This window comes from Dreissena polymorpha, chromosome 12 (genome assembly GCF_020536995.1).
Source record: "Dreissena polymorpha isolate Duluth1 chromosome 12, UMN_Dpol_1.0, whole genome shotgun sequence".
Classification (NCBI taxonomy): Eukaryota; Metazoa; Mollusca; class Bivalvia; order Myida; family Dreissenidae; genus Dreissena; species Dreissena polymorpha.
This window is the reverse complement of record NC_068366.1, coordinates 1,579,495-1,603,423: the sequence shown is the minus strand read 5'-3', so window position 1 is coordinate 1,603,423 and position 23,929 is coordinate 1,579,495. Positions and strand designations below refer to the sequence as shown.

General features: G+C 35.1%; 2 protein-coding genes and 1 long non-coding RNA gene across 3 annotated transcripts in view; 1 reads left to right on the top strand and 2 right to left on the bottom strand.

The window, feature by feature from the left end:
- Nucleotides 1–23,929, top strand: part of LOC127854216 (uncharacterized) — a 75,877-nt gene that overhangs the window by 12,147 nt on the left and 39,801 nt on the right. Inside the window, exons 2-4 of the mRNA XM_052389246.1 lie at nucleotides 17,623–17,683; nucleotides 20,728–21,354; nucleotides 23,326–23,484. Of these exons, the coding sequence (XP_052245206.1) occupies nucleotides 20,752–21,354; nucleotides 23,326–23,484 (762 nt within the window). The 5' untranslated portion in view covers nucleotides 17,623–17,683; nucleotides 20,728–20,751. The remainder of the gene's footprint in view (nucleotides 1–17,622; nucleotides 17,684–20,727; nucleotides 21,355–23,325; nucleotides 23,485–23,929) is intronic.
- On the bottom strand, nucleotides 3,318–4,167 carry LOC127854219 (uncharacterized). Its single transcript, XR_008036970.1, has 2 exons — nucleotides 3,681–4,167; nucleotides 3,318–3,379 (listed from the first exon to the last, which is right to left on the bottom strand). It is a non-coding gene; the product is annotated as an uncharacterized LOC127854219 (long non-coding RNA).
- On the bottom strand, nucleotides 10,159–15,287 carry LOC127853766 (uncharacterized). The gene is made up of 4 exons (XM_052388534.1): nucleotides 15,203–15,287; nucleotides 11,960–13,201; nucleotides 10,670–10,854; nucleotides 10,159–10,164 (listed from the first exon to the last, which is right to left on the bottom strand). Exons 1-4 carry the CDS (start codon nucleotides 15,285–15,287, stop codon nucleotides 10,159–10,161), a joined length of 1,518 nt encoding a protein of 505 aa, XP_052244494.1.

Genomic DNA, 23,929 nt, shown 5'->3' with positions numbered 1-23,929 from the left:
TTTGTAGTGGAATTTAATACCTTTTAAAAATAATTTTCAAAAAATTTGTGAAACATTTTAATTAGTTTAATGTCCAAAAAAACATATCATTGGTTTGAGTGGTTCACGATTCCTCCTGCCAGGAGCTCCAGTATGGTGTTGCGAAGCCTTGTTTTATGTAAATCCTTGATTTGGTCATGGCGCAAGTATTATTATTTTCATGTTTTCCGCTGCATAATTATGTCACTGAGCAAGAAATTCAGAAGTTAAGTTTTACATATAATAGTTATATGTTAATAGTACAACATTTTGAGGATTCAGAGGTACAATTTATATAATATAATCGTTGCTATGAACTTATCAAGAATTATAATGTCTGTCATTTTAAATGTGCATGTTCCAGCCATGGATGAATGTTAGAAAATTGGTTGTTAAAGCTATTAAACAATGTAAAAAGTTTTCAAGTCTTTTTAATTTAAGTCAAAAGCATGCTATATTTGTTATAAACATACATATGATAAACACTCAACAAAAGTTTAACGATCACTATACTACTCTACACACCTGGGGTGTTTAGTCTCTATTTAAGCACTATATATGCAAAAGGTGCTTTTACCTATTAATATTATATTAATATTATAAAAGTATGTTGACTATTATTATAAAAAGCTTCAACAGCAGTGTAATGAGATATATAAAACACCTTAAGGTTAATGCATGTATACATAAGGTTAAATTGACTGATATTTTACATTTTGAAAAAGAAAATAAAAAATCGGTTTAGTCAGTTTTATTTTTATTTTTTTGGTAGACTGCTCGCTTTTCACGCTTTTATTTTTATTTTTATTTATCCCCCGCGACTCATTTTTTTGAAAAATTTCCCATAAAACAAATAATAAAAAAATGTTGGCCTAACAGTATCAGTACCAGGTAATACTTTGGTAAGAAACCTCAGCATATCAGGCAAATCTCACAATTCGAAATATAAAGCCAATAAAATTAGTTGTAAAAAAAATCTTTTGGAAAGAAGAAAACAATATTTTGAAAACGAAATCACATGAAAACAATTATACGTCAACGTTATTTTCGCTTCGCAACGCTGTTTACATTGAAGACAATTGACCTCAAACATATGCGAGCACCTTGCTGCATGGTCCCGGCTCTCGGAATTTGCGAATTGACATGCACATATGGGCATGAACTAGTACATTCTAAATATCCATTTGGAAATTTCCAGACGCTGTCACGGAATATATCGAGTTGCAACAATTGTATTTCAGATACATTGGAACACACTCGGCAAATTCCGTCTTTACGGTCAGAATATTTTACGAATATAGTATCGCGTGATCCGAGTTATTTCGGAAAATAACGCGTATAACCGAATATGTGCGAGCTATTCTTATTGGAGGACACAAATAGATCGAAAACATAAAAACGACACAAACGTATTTAGTTCTACATGTTTTGATGGCAAATATTGGAATCCCACGGAGCATCAGACGATGATTAAAAAGATATTTATTATATTTTTTGAAGTCGGACATTTTGGTCCGACGGAAGTGCAAAATCGATCAGACCTTGTCATAATCTGTCAGATATGTCCGTCGGTCCGACGAAGTTTGGTATTGTCTGACATTGGGAATTTTTAGCTCCCATTTGGAAAAAATTTATACTTTTTCCATTGGGAAATGGGTTACCAGACCCGATTTAGAATACAAAAAAAAACAACACTGGCGCTTATTATTCATCACAGTGCAACATTAATTGTTAGAAACTTAACATCAAATCTACTGAATATAATTACCTTATACATTCAAAAACGGGAAAAACTGAACTGATCCGTCATTAAAGTCTTCTACAAGATGGTCAATCATATAAGCTTCGTCAATGTTGTCAAACAGCACTTCATACACAGATTTAGAATGCCCACATGCACAAAAACTACCGGTGTCATATGTAAGCAATATTTTACAAATTCGTATACATTCGTATATGCATAAATACAAATTGCTGGCCAAGATGGACGACAGATGAAATTAAATCGGGAGGAGACTAAAATGTATCAAGATTCTATTGAATAAGTGCATTTCATGTAAGTGTCATTGTTATTGAGATAATCTGAAAATGATATATTTTCAGGAAATATATATTATTACATAACTCCTCTTGATCGCATGCTATGCAAGTGGAAACTTGTACTGTTTCAAAAATCTATAAATAGCGACTCATGGGATAGACATGTTCATGTGAAATACGCATAGTGTCGTTGTGGGGCTTTATTGACTCAATTCAATGGTAGAACGGTGTTCATACACACACATGGTAAAAGTGTTATAAAAGTTGTAATGGAAAATTAATATGAAATTCCAAAAAAAAATCCAAGTTATTTATTTCGTCTAAATTTGATTATATGTATAACGTAACGTAATGACACATTTCTATAAGGCAATAGATGGAAGTGGAACAGCGGTTTTAAAACTTGTAATAGCATTACTTGTAAGTTAAAATTAACATTCTTCTTATGCAATGAGTTAAATTATGTTTATAGTTTATGTTAAATAAGCCTTGCATGATTATTCTGCGCGTTTATATGAATTTGCAGCCATTGAAGCTTCCGACATGATTTCCTGTCGTAACGATGCTATTGCAAAATTACGTAAAATGAGATAAGGTCAATGTATATCAACAAGTAACATAATTCCTGAATTAATGCCAAGAATGCAACATTTAACGAATTAAAATGTATTGAATTACCATTAAATCAATGTCAAATTATTTACAGCGTGTGTGACCACTTAAATCCCATAGATCCATACATACATGTACCTGCACTAACATTCCCTGCTCGCTGATGCATTGATTTTTTAGCCGGATTTTTTTCGAAAAAATCTCGGCTTATAGATTGATGTTGTCGGGCGGGCGGGGGGGCGGGCGGGCGGGCGGCGTGCTCGAAAATGTTAAAGTTCTTATTTCATGGTATAACTTTGGTATGCTTGGACCTAGAGTCTTCAAACTTGACATGAAGGTTGGCCAGGATCAACAGATGACCACTGGTCATTTCAAGGTCATTCATTTGAAGGTCAAGGTCACTGTGACCTTCAATATAAACAATGTTAAAGTTGTTATAACTTTGGTATGCTTGGACCTAGAGTCTTGAAACTTGACATGAAGGTTGGCCATAACTAGTTAGTAACCACTGGTCATTTCAAGGTCATTCATTTGAAGGTCAAGGTCACTGTGACCTTGAATGTAAAAATGTTAAAGTTCTTATTTCATGGTATAACTTTGGTATGCTTGGACCTAGAGTCTTCAAACTTGACATGAAGGTTGGCCAGGATTAACAGATGACCACTGGTCATTTCAAGGTCATTCATTTGAAGGTCAAGGTCACTGTGACCTTCAATATAAAAAATGTTAAAGTTGTTATAACTTTGGTATGCTTGGACCTAGAGTCTTGAAACTTGACATGAAGGTTGGCCATAACTAGTTAGTAACCACTGGTCATTTCAAGGTCATTCATTTGAAGGTCAAGGTCACTGTGACCTTGAATGTAAAAATGTTAACGTTCTTATTTCATGGTATAACTTTGGTATGCTTGGACCTAGAGTCTTCAAACTTGACATGAAGGTTGGCCAGGATTAACAGATGACCACTGGTCATTTCAAGGTCATTCATTTGAAGGTGAAGGTCACTGTGACCTTCAATATAAAAATGTTAAAGTTGTTATAACTTTGGTATGCTTGGACCTAGAGTCTTGAAACTTGACATGAAGGTTGGCCAGAACTAGTAAGTAACCACTGGACATTTCAAGGTCATTCATTTGAAGGTCAAGGTCACTGTGACCTTGAATGTAAAAATGTTAAAGTTGTTATAACTTTGGTATGCTTGGACCTAGAGTCTTGAAACTTGACATGAAGGTTGGCCAGAACTAGTAAGTAACCACTGGACATTTCAAGGTCATATTTGTGACCTTAAATGTTATTGTTGTTCATGTATATGCATGCATTCAAAACATAACACAAGGTTTGCTCATGCCTTGAAAAGTACTTACATTTCATTTTGACCTTTGAACAATATTTCAGTAATTTAAGTATTGCATTGACAAAAACACGAAAGGTACTTTCCTGTCATTTAAATCAAAAATCCGGCTTCAATGCGGTCATCTCCGACCGCGGAACTCTTGTTTTATGTAAACTGAAACAGTTATTAGACTGCTTAATTATTATAACATTATAAATTATAACTTCTATTTACAATTTAAGAAGTTTGTTTCATTTTCTTTTGAGCAACATGGTCACATAAAAGTTTTCATTTTCTTTTGAGCAACATGGTCCAGGGATGTATAATAGAGGGATCCGCAACTCCATGCATAAAATCCAATAATGGCGAAAATATGCTGTCGTGGCTGATAATCCAGTCAGAAAAGCCGATAATTATTGATTTTATCGACAACGCGTAATAGCTTAACGGTGTTAATCGGGTGTTAATCGAGATGATATTTGACCATGGTAATTTAAATCCCGATTGTCACGTCATTTATCATTCAATATTTAATATGTTACCCATTTTAGAAAGCTGAGATGTTGCTCTTTCTAAATATCTAATTTATATGTCAATGCATAACATATTAAAAAAGATATGACAAGTTAAACACAAAGTAATTAATTTTTTGTTTTCCAACTGCGGCGGTGTTTCGGGTCAAAATATCGTCACCTTCACTGTAAAATATATTATTGCATTGTCATTTTTAGTCAGAAATTGACAAATAACATTCATTAGAAAGCTTATAGATTGAGGTTTTTTTCTGTGTTATTTTCGATTGTTTATTTGAACTATCCAAGTTATTGCGTCGAGTTAATATCAAAAGTTTTACTGGCAGCCGCGGTCGATTTAAGCGGCTGCGAGACGCGATATTCAATTTTAATTCACCAAATTATAACCGCTTTTAATTAAATATTTAAGAAATTACCATCGTTCGAAAAGCTTGGAGATTGATTGTTTATATTAAGTAATTTAATTAGAAAACAAATTAAAAAATAATACGGAAATCGCGATACCGATTTTTTCTGTGTTCTCAACCGCGTCAGATACTGCATTTGTAATTTCCAATCAGTTGCTAAAAACTATTCTCAAATAGACGTTTATTAAAATTAATTGTTTAGATATAAATAATATCAATTACAATGTTTAAAAGATTAATTATATTGACTTTTACAAAACATACACGTGCGGTCTACTGTAATAACAAGTCTTTAGCCTCCATCATTCAATCGGTACTAGAATATTCTCAAACGAAATTTGTCACACATCCAACACCCATAAAGCACTTTTTCACATTTCGACCTTTGATGGGTCCCTTTATTTGACAAACAAGTACAATCACAATAGATCTTTGCCACTAATTAAGAAAATGGTTTAATCATGATAATTAGCATGCGTCCTTTAAATTGTTCCTACGTTGACTGTTTTCACGCTGTTTCCATTTTCGGAATTGCAATTAAAAATCAAACAATAACAATTATCTTGTTAATGTACCCTTTATCATAATTTACATATGTTTTTATGTACAATCTCAGTGTTGTTCATTATGGCATACAGTAAAGATGATTTTGTTAATTTCTCAGATATTGAGAATCTTGAAGAGATTTTAGGTGATTTTACAGCAAGTGAATACGATTTTAGTGATAGTGACTTTGAGCTGGAACAGGAACCAAAATCTAAATCTATCAAGTCTAGTAGGAAAACAGAGAAAAATGATACAGAGACACCTAAGAAAAAATTGTATCAATGTGACGAGTGTGACAGGTCTTATGCTTCGATTTCTGGGATGCGTGGCCATCTTCGCACAAAGCATGGGAAGCAGAATATAAAAGGTAAGACCATACCAAAAACTATTGTCAAAGGCTTATTCTGCTTCATAGGGTCAACCAGTGCTGGTATCAAAATAAAAGTAAGTCTGCTTCCTTGAGTCAACCAGTACTTGAGTCACAATTAAAGAGGCATACATTGTATAATTACCAAGTCACAACTTCCATCTGAAATTGCTTATCTTGAATTTAAGTTAAAATTCAATCACTGCCATACTGTCTGGCATATGTATATGCAATTTTCTTTTTATAACACGTGCAGTTTATGCCTCTTTTCTCGAAGTCACTTTTTACTAGTACTAAAAATAACCAAGTTTTCTGGTGGTAATCAGACTAATAAGGAATAATAAAGAGCAAATACTTCACATCAATTTAATATCCATATTAGAATTTTACATCAATTCAATATCTATCTAATTTTGCGAAAACATAACAATATGAACAAGAACTATTTTGCAAAATGATGAATAATACTTCTAATTCTGTAAACTTTACACAAGTCAAGCTGAAAATACAGTTTGTCACAATACAAATCTCAAAACTTATTTCACTCCAGAATACAATATAGCTTGAAGCATTTTCAAAAATATACATATCTCATTAATATTCACTTATATAGGTTAAAGTGAGAAACATATCAGTTCCGTTTTTCATATTGCCTATTTCAGTATCTGCATATCGAAAAGGGAACACTAACACAGACAAAGCTGAACCTTTCAATCTTGACAGTACACAGTTTTCAAACATATTCTCATGTGTCTTCTCTCAATCTCTCGAGAATGTAAGAAAAAACAAGTTTCGGAAAATGAAACACTCAGTTAATGGACGAAATATAATAGATATCATCACAAAAATTCAAGAAAATGAAAATGTTCTTAGTCAACTTGCTAGTTATCTTGAACCTAGGTATCATGAGGTTTTCAACTCGGCAGCTTCAAGTGAAAGTAGTACTAGTGAATCACTCTTACAGAAATTCCATGAACTCATGTATATGGAGGATTCTATAGATCAAATATCAAAAATATGTGAAGTTGCTGTGGGATCAATTCCTACTAGACAGTTCATTGCAGTTTTACACCGTCAGTTGCTAACAGATCTAATAGAAAATAGGGCATCTATGCACAAAATACCTTATAAAAAAGGCATTACAACACCTTTGAATGATACTGAACAGTCTGTGATTCTTCATATTAGCGGGTATGTATTGTACCAGTTGAAGAAGAAGACCAATGCAAGAGACACAGAAGCCATCACCAGTCTTATAAAAAACTGTAATGACTCAGAAAAGACTTTCATAGATAAATATTCATGTTGGACAACAACCATTAGTCGTGGCGGGCTTGTAGTCCCGAGTGATGATTTCTTCTTATTCATGCGGGAATGTGAAATTTGTCTCAGAAGAAATGTGAATGAATGTGAAATCAGCAAGGACTCCTTCATTAGTGCTAAAGAAATTATCATGGAAGATCATATGGTCAAGTTCTACTCAGAAAAACTTCTAAATGATAAAATATCCCAACATGTTATTGAACAATGTATTACAATATTTTTGAATGTTCGTGGTCCTGCAGTGGCAAAACTTAAACGTAGACAACTCATAGGGGACAAAAAAGATGCTGCCAAATCATTGAGAAAAGTGCTTCATGACAAAACAAACTCTGAGAAATAGAATGACTTTGAAAAGACTTGAAAAAGCTTACTTGATGATATCCTGTATGAAAGAACAAGTTACTGCTATCACTAACATCTATACTTAACAATATAAATCCACATGTCATATATTTGTCTTACCGAAAGAAACATGTAAGACAAATATTATGGATACCAGAACAAGTTCTCAATAATATTAGTTAACCCTTTCAGTGCGGGAACCGAATTTTAAAGGCCTTTGCAAACAGTTTGGATTTAGATGAGACGCCACAGAACGTGGCGTCTCATCAGGATACAAACTGTTTGCTATTCTGATAGTATTCTTTGAAAACAAATCAAAGAAAATGCTAATTTTAGAAATTCAGCAGACGACATTTTAGCAGACGACAAATTTCCCAGCATGGAAAGGTTAAATCAAAATTAAGTTATACTGTTTTCAAAGCAAGCTGCACACCATCAGATGAGTATAGAACTCTTAAATCAGGGGTTTTTTTTACTAAGAAAGTGACGCCGATAATCGGCGTCTTCCCCTACCAGAATTTTTCCCCTAAAACTACCATTTCCCCTCCAAAAATATAATTTTTCACCAAAATATAATATTTTACCCTCAAAGAAATGTTTTTTCTTTCTTTTGGGAAGTCGACACTTATCCTATTTGTACCATGTACAACGATCTCGCTCTCTCTCTCCCGACGAACACTCAAATCTGGGAATTCCAGTGATTCTATATATAGCTCTTAAATTACGTCATGGAAACCGGGCAACTAATCATCTTAATCATGTGACTATTTTACTGGATTCTGGTCTTGCGCGAGAAGGGTGATTCGTCAATTAATTACCGGAAACCAGTCCAGTTTTCATCCGGGTTATGTGAAAGCCAAGATGGGTATAAACGTTAAAACAGAAAAAAAGTCTCACAATTGGCGTTCAAACACGAACAAAATAAAACGTTCGGACTCGGAAAATATTAATTGCGTTGACGCATTTTTTAAGAATGAATCATCAAAAACCGTTGAAACCCAGCAGGATTCGGAGGTACATGTAATCAACATCGATTCATACTGTCGGATTATTGTGAAAGTGAAAGTAGACAATCGGCAGCTGCCCCACCTTTCCCTTCCAATACTGTAGCAGATCTAGATCGTCAACCCATTCATCATGAAATTGAAATCACAATATTGAAATCGTTCCCCGGCCCTAGTTGAAAACATTTCCCATTATTAGATCTACCCCTGCAACTTTATTTAGGACTTTGACTTTAATATCATACTTGTTCATGTGTTTAAGAACAAAAAGGTCAGAGACATGTCTCTTTTTCTAAAAAAAAATCTGAAGTCTGTAGGCGAGTTATAGACATTGAAATGAACAGTTTTTATTTTTTCCCCAAATATGTCTTTTTCGCGCTCGATTTTCCCCTTTTACCCAGCGTCTTCCTCTTTTTCTAAAAAAAACCCCTGTAAATGTAATTTTTGAGATAAATACTAAATGTAGTAAAATTATATTTACTAACATACATATTTTATGTAAATTTAATTGTTTAGACATTTTGCTATACCTTGAAAGAATTTACAAATTTTATTATTATAATTTCATTTCTATCTAGTGACATATACATGTAGAGAGTAACTGCAAACAAGATCTTATGATATTTTGACTTATCGTATGGTTGCTATAAAAAGTGATGTTAACAAGTGATTTAAGATTGAAAAAACTTTATTTGCTTCAGAATGTGTTAATTATTTTGAATTTTTTTCTTTAAATGTTCATAAACTTCTGTACACTGATGAATCTGAGGGTATGCTGCTGTACATGATGTAATAATTATTAATTAGTACACATAGTACATAAAAAAATCTTTATCCGAAATTAATACAAAATGCTTTTTCTATTAATCATAACCCTATCATTATAATATTACTGTCATCAATATTAAATAAATTGATTGTAGGAAGTAATGATGTAGATTTCAAGTTGTATTTCCAAATGTAATTTTATCTATATATTGATTTCAGAACAACAATACAATAGCATTTCCTTTTACTTTACAGTCAAATAAAAGTTTTGCAAGCAGTTAATTTGGCCTTCTTTTTCATATGTTTTATTCTTTTCCGAAGTGGCAAGTCATCTAATGGAGCCAATTCTATTCTTCGCTTGGTATTTCCACGAAAAGGTTCTATTGCTTGGCTTCCTGCAGTGCGGATTTTAACCATCGAATTGTTAAAGTCATACAACCGTGGATTTGTATTGCTGCCCAAACTAGCTCGATGGATTCCGAAGTGTTGTTCGATTGTGTCTTGATTAAATTTTTCCTTCAAAACAAATTCCATTCCGTGATTTAAACAAAATTTGACACAATTGATCACGGAATTCACGGTGATGTTAAACCCGTCTAATGTTTGGAAGCTGAGCATCATTCCATTTATCTGACCCTTAGTGAATGTACCCGGTCTATTTTCAACACTTCTCTTCCAATCTTCAAAGTATTCTAGAAACTCTTGTTTCAAATATAGCAATCTACTGTCATTTACATCTCTGTATTCTCTCAAATTTTCATTGCGAGTCCGACTGGCTTCACCAAGATGCCTGGTATTTAGACAATCGAAAAATTTATCCATGTGTCTAATAAATTTGACCGTTTCTGTCACACGATCATCATAATTTAGCTCTAAAGCATGGGCAACAGTAGATGAAAGGACTTGAGTCGCTAGTTTAACTTTCATCGCACCAAACAAAGTAATATCGATGTGTTCTTGTGTCAGTTTTGGACAAAGTCTGTAAAGGCCACAACAATGGTCCTTATACAGGTTGATAATCTGCATCCATGATATATCATGACCGTCTTTCCACATTTTGCGACTATTTCGATGAGAATATGAATTCGAAAAGCAATTTCTTGTAGTTTTTATGAGGTGGGGTACATCACTGATAAAGAATATCTCTCTAGGTTCATGGGAAAATACATTGTTACTTTTGTACACAGTGCCATTTCCGCCTCCATGAAGCCTATTTGGTGATGCCCCATCGCTTGTGATAAAGAGCACTTTGAGACCAACATCCACTTCACATATCTCAACTGCTTCCCATAATATGCAGAACAACTGGTCGGAAGTTACTCCATTAGTTGCAAAATGAGCAAGTGGGAATTTCAAAGTTGACGATATACCACGTACCATTACAACTAACACATATTTGGCTAAACAATCACATTCATTTTTTAGATCGTTCAAATTGTTATTAATTGAGCCAAGATTCACAAATCCTATGAGTTCACCAGTATGTCTGTCATAAACGAGGTCACTTTTGATTTTAACTTCATCCTGAAGCAACCCAACTATCCTTTGGTGATCTGTGTAGCCTGAAAGACAATTATTGGAAAGTTAAATTTATATAATATTAATATGTATATTAAAGCTGCACTCCTCCAGATTTAGGGCAATACAAAAACGCGATCTTACAATCTTAAGGCACTTATTTTTATTAAAAACAACAACAACAGATATAAGCGATTAGTTTCCTTCTTTGTTAATGAAGTACCAGAAAACGGCATATCAAGTAAAAATGTCATAAAATATGCCTTACTCCTTTAGTAACGGGGTAGAACTATGGTAATAAAATCAGTACATTCTGTCATATTATACAAAGGGCATGTAAAACGTCTGATAAGATTGTGCATATTTACACATTTGTTAACATGCAGATATATTATGTGTTGTGTTTGGAGAAAACTGGGCATAGTGCATGTGCGTAAAGTGTCGTCCCAGATAAGCCTGTGCAGTCCGCAGACACTTTCCGCTTTTATGAAATTTTTCGTTTAAATGATGTCTCTTCTTAGCGAAAATTAAGGTTTAGGTTCAGTTCAGGCTAAAAGTGTCATCCCGGATTAGCCTGTGCGGACTGCACAGGCTAATCTGAGACGACACTTTTCGCACATGCATTTTGTCCAGTTTTCTCAAAATGCGACACTTATTTTTCTTACGTTTAGTTTCTTTTTTTTTCATTTACTTATCTGAAGGAGTGCAGCTTGAAAGTAATAAAATAAATAATTATGATTAATTAACAACGATTAACTCAAGTACATTGTTTACAAAACCATTTACGAAATTGAAGACTATTCAGTGTTTCCCTAGAGTTCCATTTATTTGATTAGCTGTATGACTCTGGGGAACTATACACTAACTAAACCAGAACTTTTTATATACAAGTAAGTGAACATGAGCACCAGAGTTTGGATGTCTGTTTTTTTTTTGTGTTTTGTTTTATTCAGACCCAAAATATTCCTGATTATACTCAAATTTATTAATAAATGGTCTCATATACTGCTATGAGACAGAAGTAGTGAAGATAGTATATGTGTAATAAATAATAAAAATAAATTATAATAGGAATGTTGGTCTGTGAATTGGGGGAAAAATCCACTGGGAATAATATTTTAAATACTTAGAAATTAAAACTATATTTACCTTCCGTTTCATCTATAAGCATGTCAATGTTGCCCTCAAGGAACCCTACTCCTTTAGCATTCGCATTTGTGTAGTCAAACAGAGTTCGCTCGGAGGGTAGTTTAACAAAACCAGAATTCCTCAAAGTGTCGTATGTTGTAGCACTTTTACTTTTTAAATAAATGCACCATTTTATAATTGATGGGTGCCAGCGCATGCCCCGATTGTCGTTTAGTTGCGAATACTTGAATTGTTCTTCCCAGAACAAACGCTGATATGAAGATTCATCCGGGTGACTCTTTTTAACGTCCCATTCACAACTTTGCATCAGTTCAGATAAGTCTTTACTTTCTTTTTCCGACAAGCAGACACCTTCACTTCTAATTTTGTAAGCAATTTCACGTCTCAAACGGGCATTTTCCAATTGCAACTGGGAGGTAATGTCTTTCAGTTGTTTAATTTTATGCAATTTTTGATGTTCTGTTAAGTTCTTGTTGGAAGTTTTACATTTAGTCCAATCCTTCTTGGGTGTAGAAACTTTAGGAGAACTTTTTCTTCGATTCAAAACTTTGCGAAGTGTTCGACGGTAAGTTTGACAACCAATACAGCGACTACCTTTCCTTTGTACAAACAAGTCACATCTCTTTGATCTTATCGTTGACTGGCTGTACAAAGAGTCACGGTAACCTTGATACTTGTATCCATTGGATATATCCATAAAAGATCCAACTGGAATGAGATCCTGAAGCTCTGCATCATTGTTTCCTTCACAAATGTGATAGTCACTGATAATGTCAAACACTTTTTGAATAGTCTTCATAGAATAGCATGAGCTTCCAATTCTTCTATAAATTGTGGCACTGTCAGGTAAAGACTTGCCATGCACCATGATTTTTATTGCCAGGTCTTTATCTACACTTATGCATGTCTTAACTCTTGGCGTTTCCCAGTGCTCATCACTGTCATACAGTTCTACACATTTCAAATTTGAAGAGTTAGTCATATACATAAATTTCTTATCACTTTTTAAAGCCTGCTCACAGCTTTCTCTCAGTTTGCTCAATATAAAGTCCTCCAAAACAACATCCGGTGAGTATTTGTATGGTTTATCCAAACAAACTATGAATTCATTTGCAGAAAACCCATCACTATCAATATCTTCAACAGGAATGACATCAGTTAAGCTATTAATATCCTCCGCATCGGACAAAAAGAAGCCCAGTGGCTTTGCAAAGAATGCATCAGATTCTGCTGCGACAATGTCTGCAAGAAAACAAAACATACACAATAAAGTTATACTTAAAACAGTATCAGAATCAATCAATGTGAAAATTGGTGACCATATTGTTTCTAATTATTGCCCAAGATGTTGCATTATCTAAAAGGGACGTTTATAAGTGGGCAGTCACTTAAACCAGACACAAAAAGTCTCTTTTAAATGAAACAATTACAAAAAAATATAAATATTTATCAATAAAAACATCCTGAAGTATTAAGTAGTGGGGGTGGTGGATGTTAAAGGGGAGAGGGGGGTGGGTCCCACGCCGAAACCCTGTAGATCGAACATGTTGTTATCCCCACGCTTTTTGAAAAAAGGTGGGGATATTGTGGTTATCTCCGCCGTCCGTCCGTCTGTCTGTCCGTCCGTCCTGGCCACTATCTCCTCCTACACTAAAAGCACTAGAACCTTGAAACTTACACACATGGTAGCTATGAGCATATGTGCGACCCTGCACTATTTGGAATTTTGATCTGACCCCTGGGTCAAAAGTTATAGCGGTTGGGGTGGGGCCGCGTCAGAAATTATCACTCATTTTTTTAGGTTATTTTACATTTACTTCTTTATTTCTACACCGATTCACTTCAAACTGATACTGGACCTCTCTTATGACAATACGGTCAATCTCAACCATGCATGGCCCCATTCCCAACCCTGGGGCGCCCCGCCCACATAGGCCACACCCACCAAAAATTTCCATTTACTATAATTTTTTCATTTCTACACGGATTCACTTCAAATTGATACTGAACTTTTGTTATGACATTAGGGTCAATCTCAACTATGCATGGCCCCAATCTCAACCCTGGGGCGCCCGCCCACATAGGCCACACCCACCAAAAAATTCCATTTACTATAATTTTTTCATTTCTACACGGATTCACTTCAAATTGATACTGAACTTCTCTTATGACATTAGGGTCAATCTCAACTATGCATGGCCCCATAACCAACCCTGGGGCCCCGCCCACATAGACCACACCCACCCAAAATTGCCTTTACTATAATTTCTTCATTTCTACACCGATTCACTTCAAATTGATATTGAACTTCTCTTTTGACAATACAGTCAATCTCAACTATGCATGGCCCCATTACCAACCCTGGGGAGCCCCGCCCACATAGACCACACCCACCCAAAATTGCCTTTTACTATAATTTCTTCATTTCTACACCGATTCACTTCAAATTGATACTGAACCTCTCTTATGACAATACGGTCAATCTCAACTATGCATGGCCCCATTACCAACCCTGGGGCCCCGCCCACATAGACCACACCCGCCCAAAATTGCCTTTTACTATAATTTCTTCATTTCTACACCAATTCTGAACTTTTGTTATGACATTAGGGTCAATCTCAACTATGCATGGCCCCAATCTCAACCCTGGGGCGCCCGCCCACATAGGCCACACCCACCAAAAAATTCCATTTACTATAATTTTTTCATTTCTACACGGATTCACTTCAAATTGATACTGAACTTCTCTTATGACAATACGGTCAATCTCAACTACGCATGGCACAATTACCAACCCTGGGGCGCCCTGCCCACATATGTCACACCCACCCAAAATTGCCTTTTACTATAACTTCTTCATTTCTACACCAATTCACTTCTAATTGATGATGAACTTCTCTTATGACAATACGGTCAATCTCAGCTATGCATGGCCCCATTACCAACCCTGGGGCACACCTAGGTCAAACATTCGGCGTGGGGATACGCGTCGGCCTCTGCCGCGCCATTTCTAGTTCAATTTTATTTTAATGTGCGTTTTTATAGCGATTTACTTGAATGCCATAACTATATTGCTGGTGTATGGAATGATATTATTGTTGTTGGGTTTATGCAGTAATGTTAAGTGCTGACATAAGAAGTTGATATGATATATCAACTTCCAAAAAGAGAAAGATTTACTAAAGTCTTGCACTAAACCCTTGATATATAATAAATACAGAAATAAGAAAATGTTAGACATACCTTCAATCTTAAACACTTTGGACTTCTTCTGAACAGATGCGTATTTCTTTCTTTGGCCGACTCTGATCTTCCTTCGTGCTGGCATTTTGAATATTCTTCCAGTAGTCAACAATGAAGATGTCTTTGCAAAGTTATACTTGCATGGTTAGGTGAACATCAACCTGAAATGTATGGTAACATAAATTTTATCAGAGCAGAAATTACAACGTAAATAAAATTGGCAAGTATGCAACGGCTATTTATCAGTAAGCACATTAAAATGTGACATTCCTGGCATGTGAGCAATATCCGTACAGGAACAACTAACATAAATTTTTTTTTATATATTAAACACTTTATTTTTACATTGATCACATGATCATTGGTATACATTGATACGCATCAACTGTCAAGATATAAAATAAATTGATTGCCAATAAGTCTCATAAATTTCGATACTAAAGGGTTCACATATACCTATTGCAGACGGTACGGTTCGGGTTTAAAATATTCCAAAACATCATCTACCTTATGAAAGCGTTTACAAACTAGCCATAAATGTAACTCGAAAAGAATAAACCAGTAGTAAATGGAGTTTAAATAGATGTAAACATGTTTTTATTTTATTGTAAAATGTGCAATTGGAAAAAAATCTGCCATTCCAACTTAAATAGCATTAAAATTGAACGTAGAAACACACATTTTAAAAAAAAAACAATTCAGTAACATGAGTTTAGTAAATTTGCAGCTTCCATTTATATTTTTAAGATGTTTAAATACATTTGATGCTTCAAGAAAATATGCCATTAACTCCTTGTTTCACCTACAATTCTGCCATTTTCCCCCAAATTCCAATAAAAAAAAATAACAGAATAAATATCGTATATGCTTTTCAAATATGTCCACGACTCAATTCGATACATTGTCTATCGGTTTATATAAGGTTTAATAATCAGTATAATCTGATATAAAACTGATGATTCAAATAAATTGGTACATGTCGGCTTGTTTAACATGCATTTCCGCCATTTTCCCCCCAAATTCAAATCCAGAAAACTATCATAATTAATATCGCATATGCCTTTAAAATATGTCCACGACTCAATTCGATACATTGTCTATCGGTTTATATAAGGTTTAATAATCAGTATAATTTGATATAAACCTGATGATTCAAATAAATTGGTACATGTCGGCTTGTTTAACATGCATTTCCGCCATTTTCCCCCAAATTCAAATCCAGAAAACTAACATAATTAATATCGTATATGCCTTTAAAATATGTCCACGACTCAATTCGATACATTGTCTATCGGTTTATATAAAGTTTAATAATCAGTATAATCTAATATAAACCTGATGATTCAAATAAATTGGTACATGTCGGCTTGTTTAACATACATTTCCGCCATTTTGAAATCTATCCTCTACCGAAGGCTATTATTTGCAACCTGATTTTATGACTTTATCATCATAATCTAACATAAATATACATGCGTAACTGATTTTGAAAAACATACCTGTCATTGTTCCATGTGTATTTAGTCTCGATGATGGTTTAATAATGATGATTATGATGATTTTTTTAACCTAACAAAAGTCGTCTGATCCACCATTTCGTTTTCAGCTTTAGACGAGTGCGCATGCGCGAAAACTGCACGACAGCATATTCGGCATAAAATCGAGTTTCGGATCCCTCTATTATACATCCCTGCATGGTCACATAAAAGTGCTCAAAAATTTCATATTCAAAAACATTCGAAATTGGTTAAAATACATTTCAACATATAATATTACTAATAAAAGATTTTCTGAAACACTTGTAGAATCGAGACGGTGTATTCCCACTGAAGATGTGTATATCACCTGACGCAATGTGTGCGCACAGTTCTTATGCTAGAATTGTTCATGTCTGAGAATCAGGAGTCTCAGAATGTGAAAGTATTTTTTGGAAATAAATCAAATAAATGAAAGTGTTGTGTTTGGACTAGCACAGTAGTCTGCTTCACTTTGCAATTTATGTACAAATTAATGAAGAGGACCAATAAAATATATTGAATATGGTTAAATTTGGATTTTGAAATGCAAGCGTTCCTGTTTTTCCTCATTTTTGCTGTGTTTGTATTATTTTTCAAGTGTAGTAATGTAAGTTAAACAAAATATTCACAGCGCATGCATGTGACGTCATCACGAGGGCCTAGTTCTTAATGTAAACAAAATGATTGATAGGAGGGCACCGTACGATATATTAAATGATTGATAGGAGGGCACCGTACGATATATTATTCAAATGATTGACAGTGACAGGAGGGCACCGTACGATATATTATTCATAGATTTTTTGAACAGTTGCAAATTGTATGGTTCACCTTTTCCACAATACATTGTATTATTCACATAGTTTATAACAATAATAAATGTTTTCATGATTGAACTTGCAGCACCCAAGAGGGGCAGTGTGGGGGGGGGATGAGCTGAACAACATTTCAATGCCATAAATTGGTAAGATCCATTGTGTTGTATACATGTGTATATGTCAACTATATGTGTTTTGTGTTATGAATATTTAACACTTTGAATGACATATCTAAATGCTGCTGTATGTCTCAATTATTCAGTATTTCTGAATGTTACTTGGTTATTTTTGATGATTTAAGAAAAAATGGCCACTAGAATTCCAGTTGTATCTATTTAGCCATTGTATTATGAATTATGATATAATTAATTAATGTCATGCTATTATTATGCCCCCTTTGAAGAAGAGGGGGTATATTGTTTTGCACATGTCGGTCGGTCCATCCGTCAATCGGTCCGTCCACCAGATGGTTTCCGGATGATAACTCAAGAACGCTTAGGCTTAGGATCATGAAACTTCCTAGGTACATTCATCATGACTGCCAGATGACCTCTAGCGATTTTCAGGTCACTAGGTCAAAGGTCAAGGTCACAGTGACTCGAAATAGTTAAATGGTTTCCGGATGATAACTCAAGAAAGCTTACGCCTAGGATGATCATAATTACATTGATCATGACTGGCAGATGACCCCTATTGATTTTTAGGTCACTAGGTCAAAAGTCAAGGTCACAGTGACTCGAAATAGTAAAATGGTTTCCGGATGATAACTCAAGAATGCTTACGCCTAGGATCCTGAAACTTCATAGGTACATTGATCTTGACTGGCAGATGACCCCTATTGATTTTCAGGTCACTAAGTCAAGGTCACGGTGACTCGAAACAGTAAAATGGTTTCCGGATGATAACTCAAGAATGCTTAGGCCTAGCATCATGAAACTTCAAAGGTACATTGATCATGACTGGCAGATGACTCCTTTTGATTTTCAGGTCACTAGGTCAAAGGTCAAGGTCACAGTGACTCGAAACAGTAAAATGGTTCCGGATGATGACTCAATGGTTTCCGGATGATAACTCAAGAACACTAGGACCTAGGATCATAAAACTTCATAGGTACATTGATCATGACTGGCAAATGACTCATATCGATTTTCAGGTCACTATTTCAAAGGTCAAGGTCACAATGACTTGAAATAGTAAAATGGTTTCCGGATGATAACTCAAGAATGCTTAGGCCTACATGTAGGATCATGAAACTTCATAGGTACATTGATCATGACTGACAGATGACCCCTATTGATTTTCAGGTCACTAGGTCAAAGGTCAAGGTCACAGTGACTCGAAATAGTAAAATAGTTTCCGGATGATAACTGAAGAATGCTTACGCGTAGGATCATGAAACTTCATAGGTACATTGATCCTGACTGGCAAATGAGCCCTATTAATTTTCAGGTCACTAGGTCAAAGGTCAAGATCACAGTGACTCGAAACAGTAAAATGGTTTACGGATGATAACTCAAGAATGCTTAGGCCTAGGATCATGAAACTTCAAAGGTTCATGACTGGCAGATGACCCCATTTGATTTTCAGGTCACTAGGTCAAAGGTCAAGGTCACAGTGACTCGAAATAGTAAAATAGTTTCCGGATGATAACTCAAGAATGCTTACGCCTAGGATCATGAAACTTCATAGGTACATTGATCATGACTGGCAAATGTGCCCCATTAATTTTCAGGTCACTAGGTCAAAGGTCAAGATCACAGTGACTCGAAACAGTAAAATAGTTTCCGTATTATAACTCAAGAATGCTTAGGCCATAGGATCATGAAACTTTATAGAATCATTGATCATGACTGGCGGATGACTCCATTTGATTTTCAGGTCACTAGGTCAAAGGTCAAGGTCACAGTGACTCGAAATAGTAAAATAGTTTCCGGATGATAATTCAAGAATGCTTACGCCTAGGATCCTGAAACTTCATAGGTACATTGATCATGACTGGCAAATAAGCCCCCTTAATTTTCAGGTCACTAGGTCAAAGGTCAAGATCACAGTGACTCGAAACAGTTAAATGGTATCCGGATGATAACTCAAGAATGCTTAGGCATAGGATCATGAAACTTCATAGGTTCATTGATCATGACTGGCAGATGACTCCATTTGATTTTCAGGTCACTAGGTCAAAGGTCAAGGTCACAGTGACTCGAAATAGTAAAATAGTTTCCGGATGATAACTCAAGAATGCTTACGCCTAGGATCTTGAAACTCCATAGGTACATTGATCATGACTGGCAAATGAGCCCTATTAATTTTCAGGTCACTAGGTCAAAGGTCAAGATCACAGTGACTCTAAACAGTAAAATGGTTTCCAGATGATGACTCAAGAATGCTTAGGCCTAGGATCATGAAACTTCATAGGTTCATTGATCATGACTGGCAGATGACCCCATTTGATTTTCAGGTCACTAGGTCAAAGGTCAAGGTCACAGTGCCTCAAAACAGTAAAAAAGTTTCGGAGTAAAACTCAAGAATGCTTACGCCTAGGATCATTAAACTTCAAAGGAACATTGATAATGACTGGCAGATGACCCCTATTGATTTTCAGGTAACTAGGTTAAAGATCAAGGTCACAATGACTCGAAATAGTAAAATGGTTTCCGGATGATACCTCAAGAATGCTTACACCTAGGATCATGAAACTTCATAGGTACATTGATCATGACTGGTAGATGACCCCAATTAATTTTCAGGTCACTAGGTCAAAGGTCAAGGTAACAGTGACTCTAAACAGTAAAATGGTTTCCTGATGATAACTCAAGAAAAATTAGGCCTAGAATCATGAAACTTCATAGGTACATTGATCATGACTGGCGGATGACCCCTATTGATTTTCAGGTAACTAGGTCAAAGGTCAAGGTCACAGTGACAAAAAAAGTATTCACACAATGACTGCCACTACAACTGACAGTCCATATGGGGGGCATGCATATTTTACAAACAGCCCTTGTTAGATTTTAGATTTGCTTACAAGTACACCTTAAACTCTATAACATGTCACATACATGTACAATTAATCACATGAAATCTTCATGAACTTGGGTAGAATTTGTATAATGTGTGATCAGACCAGAACCCATATCATTATTGGTATGTTTCATTTATATTTAGTTATAATAGCTATTTCTTTTTACAGACAAGTAAATTATTGTGAAGGAAAATGTCAGATTACAAGGACATCATTTGTAAGCCGGAAACCCTCAACTGGTTTAAGGCGGCTTTGGGTATGAAAATCACACGTGACTGCCTGCTTGATATTGTCAAGGGGGTAATTAAGGAATGTTATGACAACATCCGTATAGAGATCGAGAAACAGCGAAAAGGTGTTTTAAGGAGCATTGTCTGTAAAACTTGTTCAACTGCAAATGTCCTGCCCTGTAACCCCGAAAATAAATGCTGCAATCACGGAAAATGTGTTTTTCACAAAACTGACAAGACACAAAAGTGCCCTAATAAATTATGCCATAAAATTTGCGAACAAATTGTAAAACAACACAGATTTCGCAATCATTACCGGTTGGAAAGCTGGAAAGGTCCAACGTGGATAAACACGGATGCCACTTTATGGTGCTATGATCCTTGGCAGATTGCGAAGTGTTATCTGTCAAAAGATGGGTACAAGGACATAAACAACGCTGAAGAGACCGACTTCGCTGGAATCATAAATGTCATTATCAACTGTGAATACTTTCAAAAGTATTTCAAAGACGATCTGACGCCTTTCAATAAAGATCGGACGCCTAAGAAAAATGTGGCCACTAAGGTACTGGTGTTTATAGTAACTGTTACACCACAACGTTTAATGTTACAATTCATACATTATAAGTTCAAAATTTTGTCCAAAATAAAAAAGCAAATACCTTTGAGAAACTATTCAAAACTAAATTTTACAAAAACAATACTGTTCAAAATCTGATCGCCATAAATATAAAGATCAAGATAACATTGTAAACACACACATTTCTTACATAAATGTAAATATAACATGGTGTGATAACATAAACGTTATAAATATATATAATTAAATATAGTTGTACTTGCAATATGTTAAACTACATTACTATAACCAATGTGAACATTGGAAATATTGTTTTAATGAGTTTAAGTCATATATACTAGTAAGCAGGGCTCAACATTAACTGTTGTCCTATTGCCACTGGCAAGTAAACGTTGGGTCCAGGCAAGTTATTTTATAATCTAGTTGTCCACCCATGCAAGTGCAAAAAAGAACAAAGAGCATTACATTTAGACTTTAATTAGACTATAATTGCTGTAATCATTTTGTAAATGTGCAAAAATAAAAAAAAGGTTTTGTGGTGTATCATTTTGATGTTCATTAAAAACTATGAGGTTTACAGTTAATGTGATATTTCATGTTTGGGCAAGTGACTTTATGTTCAGGGCAAGTAGATTTTCTAAGTACTTGCCCGGCAGGGCAAGTTGGTTTTCTAGGTTAATGTTGAGCCCTGGTAAGTGTTGTTTTTTCACCTATAGGGGAATTGTGGAGGGGCCCATCCAAAGGGGAAAAATGAAAGTGTATTTTAGCTCACCTGAGCACAATGTGCTCATATATTGTGCTCATGGTGAGCTTTTGTGATTGCCTTTTGTCCATCGTGCGGAGATTTGTGCCAATCAAATCTTGGAAGAGTTCGAAATTGGTTCTAGTTGGTTTAAAATATGGCGGCCAGTGGGCGGGCATTTGTCCTCATATGGCTATAGTAAAACCTTGTAAACACTTTAAAGGCCACATTTATCGTCCGATTGTCATGACATTTGGTAAGAAGATTTGTACCAATGATATCTAGGACGAGTTCAAAAAATGGTTCCGGTTGTATGAAAAACATGGCCACAAGGGAGAGGGGCATTTTTCCTTATATGGCTATCGACTATTAAAAACTTGTTAACACTCTAAATGTCACATTTATGTTCCAATCTTCATAACAGTTGGTCAGACCATTTGTTTAAATGATATCTTGAATCAGTTCAAAAATTGTTCCGCTATGTTAAAGAACATGGCTTCCAGGGGTCGGGGAATTTATCATATTATGGCTATGTAAAATCTTGTAAGCACTCTAAAAGTTACATTTATAGTTCACTCTTCATGAACCTTGGTCAGAACATTTGTTCTTATGATATCTTGGGGCTGCACTGAGCAGGTCAGTTTTTCTGTAACTCAGGTGATCTACTTTGGACCTTTTAGGCCCTCTTGTTTTAGGAAAAGGGGAAAATTAAAAGTTCACACCTTTTATATGTTATAATATTTATTTTATGAATACAAATGTACGTATGCAGTCGTTTTCCTGCTATTTAAAATGGACCAGATCCCAAACCTAATTTTTTTTCTGCAAATTAAAGGAATTCATTTTAATAAAGTTACTTTTGGAGGGGTTTTTTTTCACAGGGGGCAAAAATATATACTCTTCTTGTGGAGAATAGGGCTGAATATCGGCCCCAAAACTGCCATAAAAGCAATATATATCGATAATAACATGTCTAAATGATAAAGATACCTTTATATCATGCAAAAATTAAAATTCCCAAGCTCTGAAGAATAGGGTTTATATGATTATGCAATTTGATTTCTAGATACATATCTTCTAGTGTAGAAATTCATGTACACACCATTTTATGTATATCAACATTTGTGTAATGCATAAAATAACAAAAACAAAAAAAACATGATTAAAAAAATGCATGTTATATACAAATGATTATCATCTGACTTAAATTCCAGGCGAGAGATGTAAGGAATGAAGTATGCCATTCTCCCGAAATCTCCATGACAGGCAACGCCAGTGACAGAGCCATCGACACTCTAGTAGCGTTGTTGCAGAGTCTGAAACATGTCGATCACCAGGCCACATTGAAGACGACAGTTGACAAGTTAACACAGGTAGGACACAGGGTACTGTTGATGGTGCTCGCAACTAAGCTGACAAAAGCAATTCATTTTTGAATTACAATTTCACGAAATTGTTTCATAAGACTTATGATGCATATTAGTTGGGCATTCTACACTTCTTAGCTCATCTGCACACGTGTTCATGGTGAGCTTTTGTGATCGCATTTTGTAATATGTGCTTTATCAGTCAAAATTTATCTTAGCCCTCTGGAGGCCACATTTATTATCCAATCTTCACAAATCTTGGTCGGAACATTTATCATAATGATAGCTCAACATAATTTGGAATTGTTGTGGATAGTCGTTAAACATATCCGCCTACCCACTAGCTCAACATAATTTGGAATTGTTGTGGATAGTCGTTAAACATATCCGCCAGTGGGTAGGGCAGTTTTTCTTATATGGCTATAATGAAATCGTGTTTACAACCTAGAAG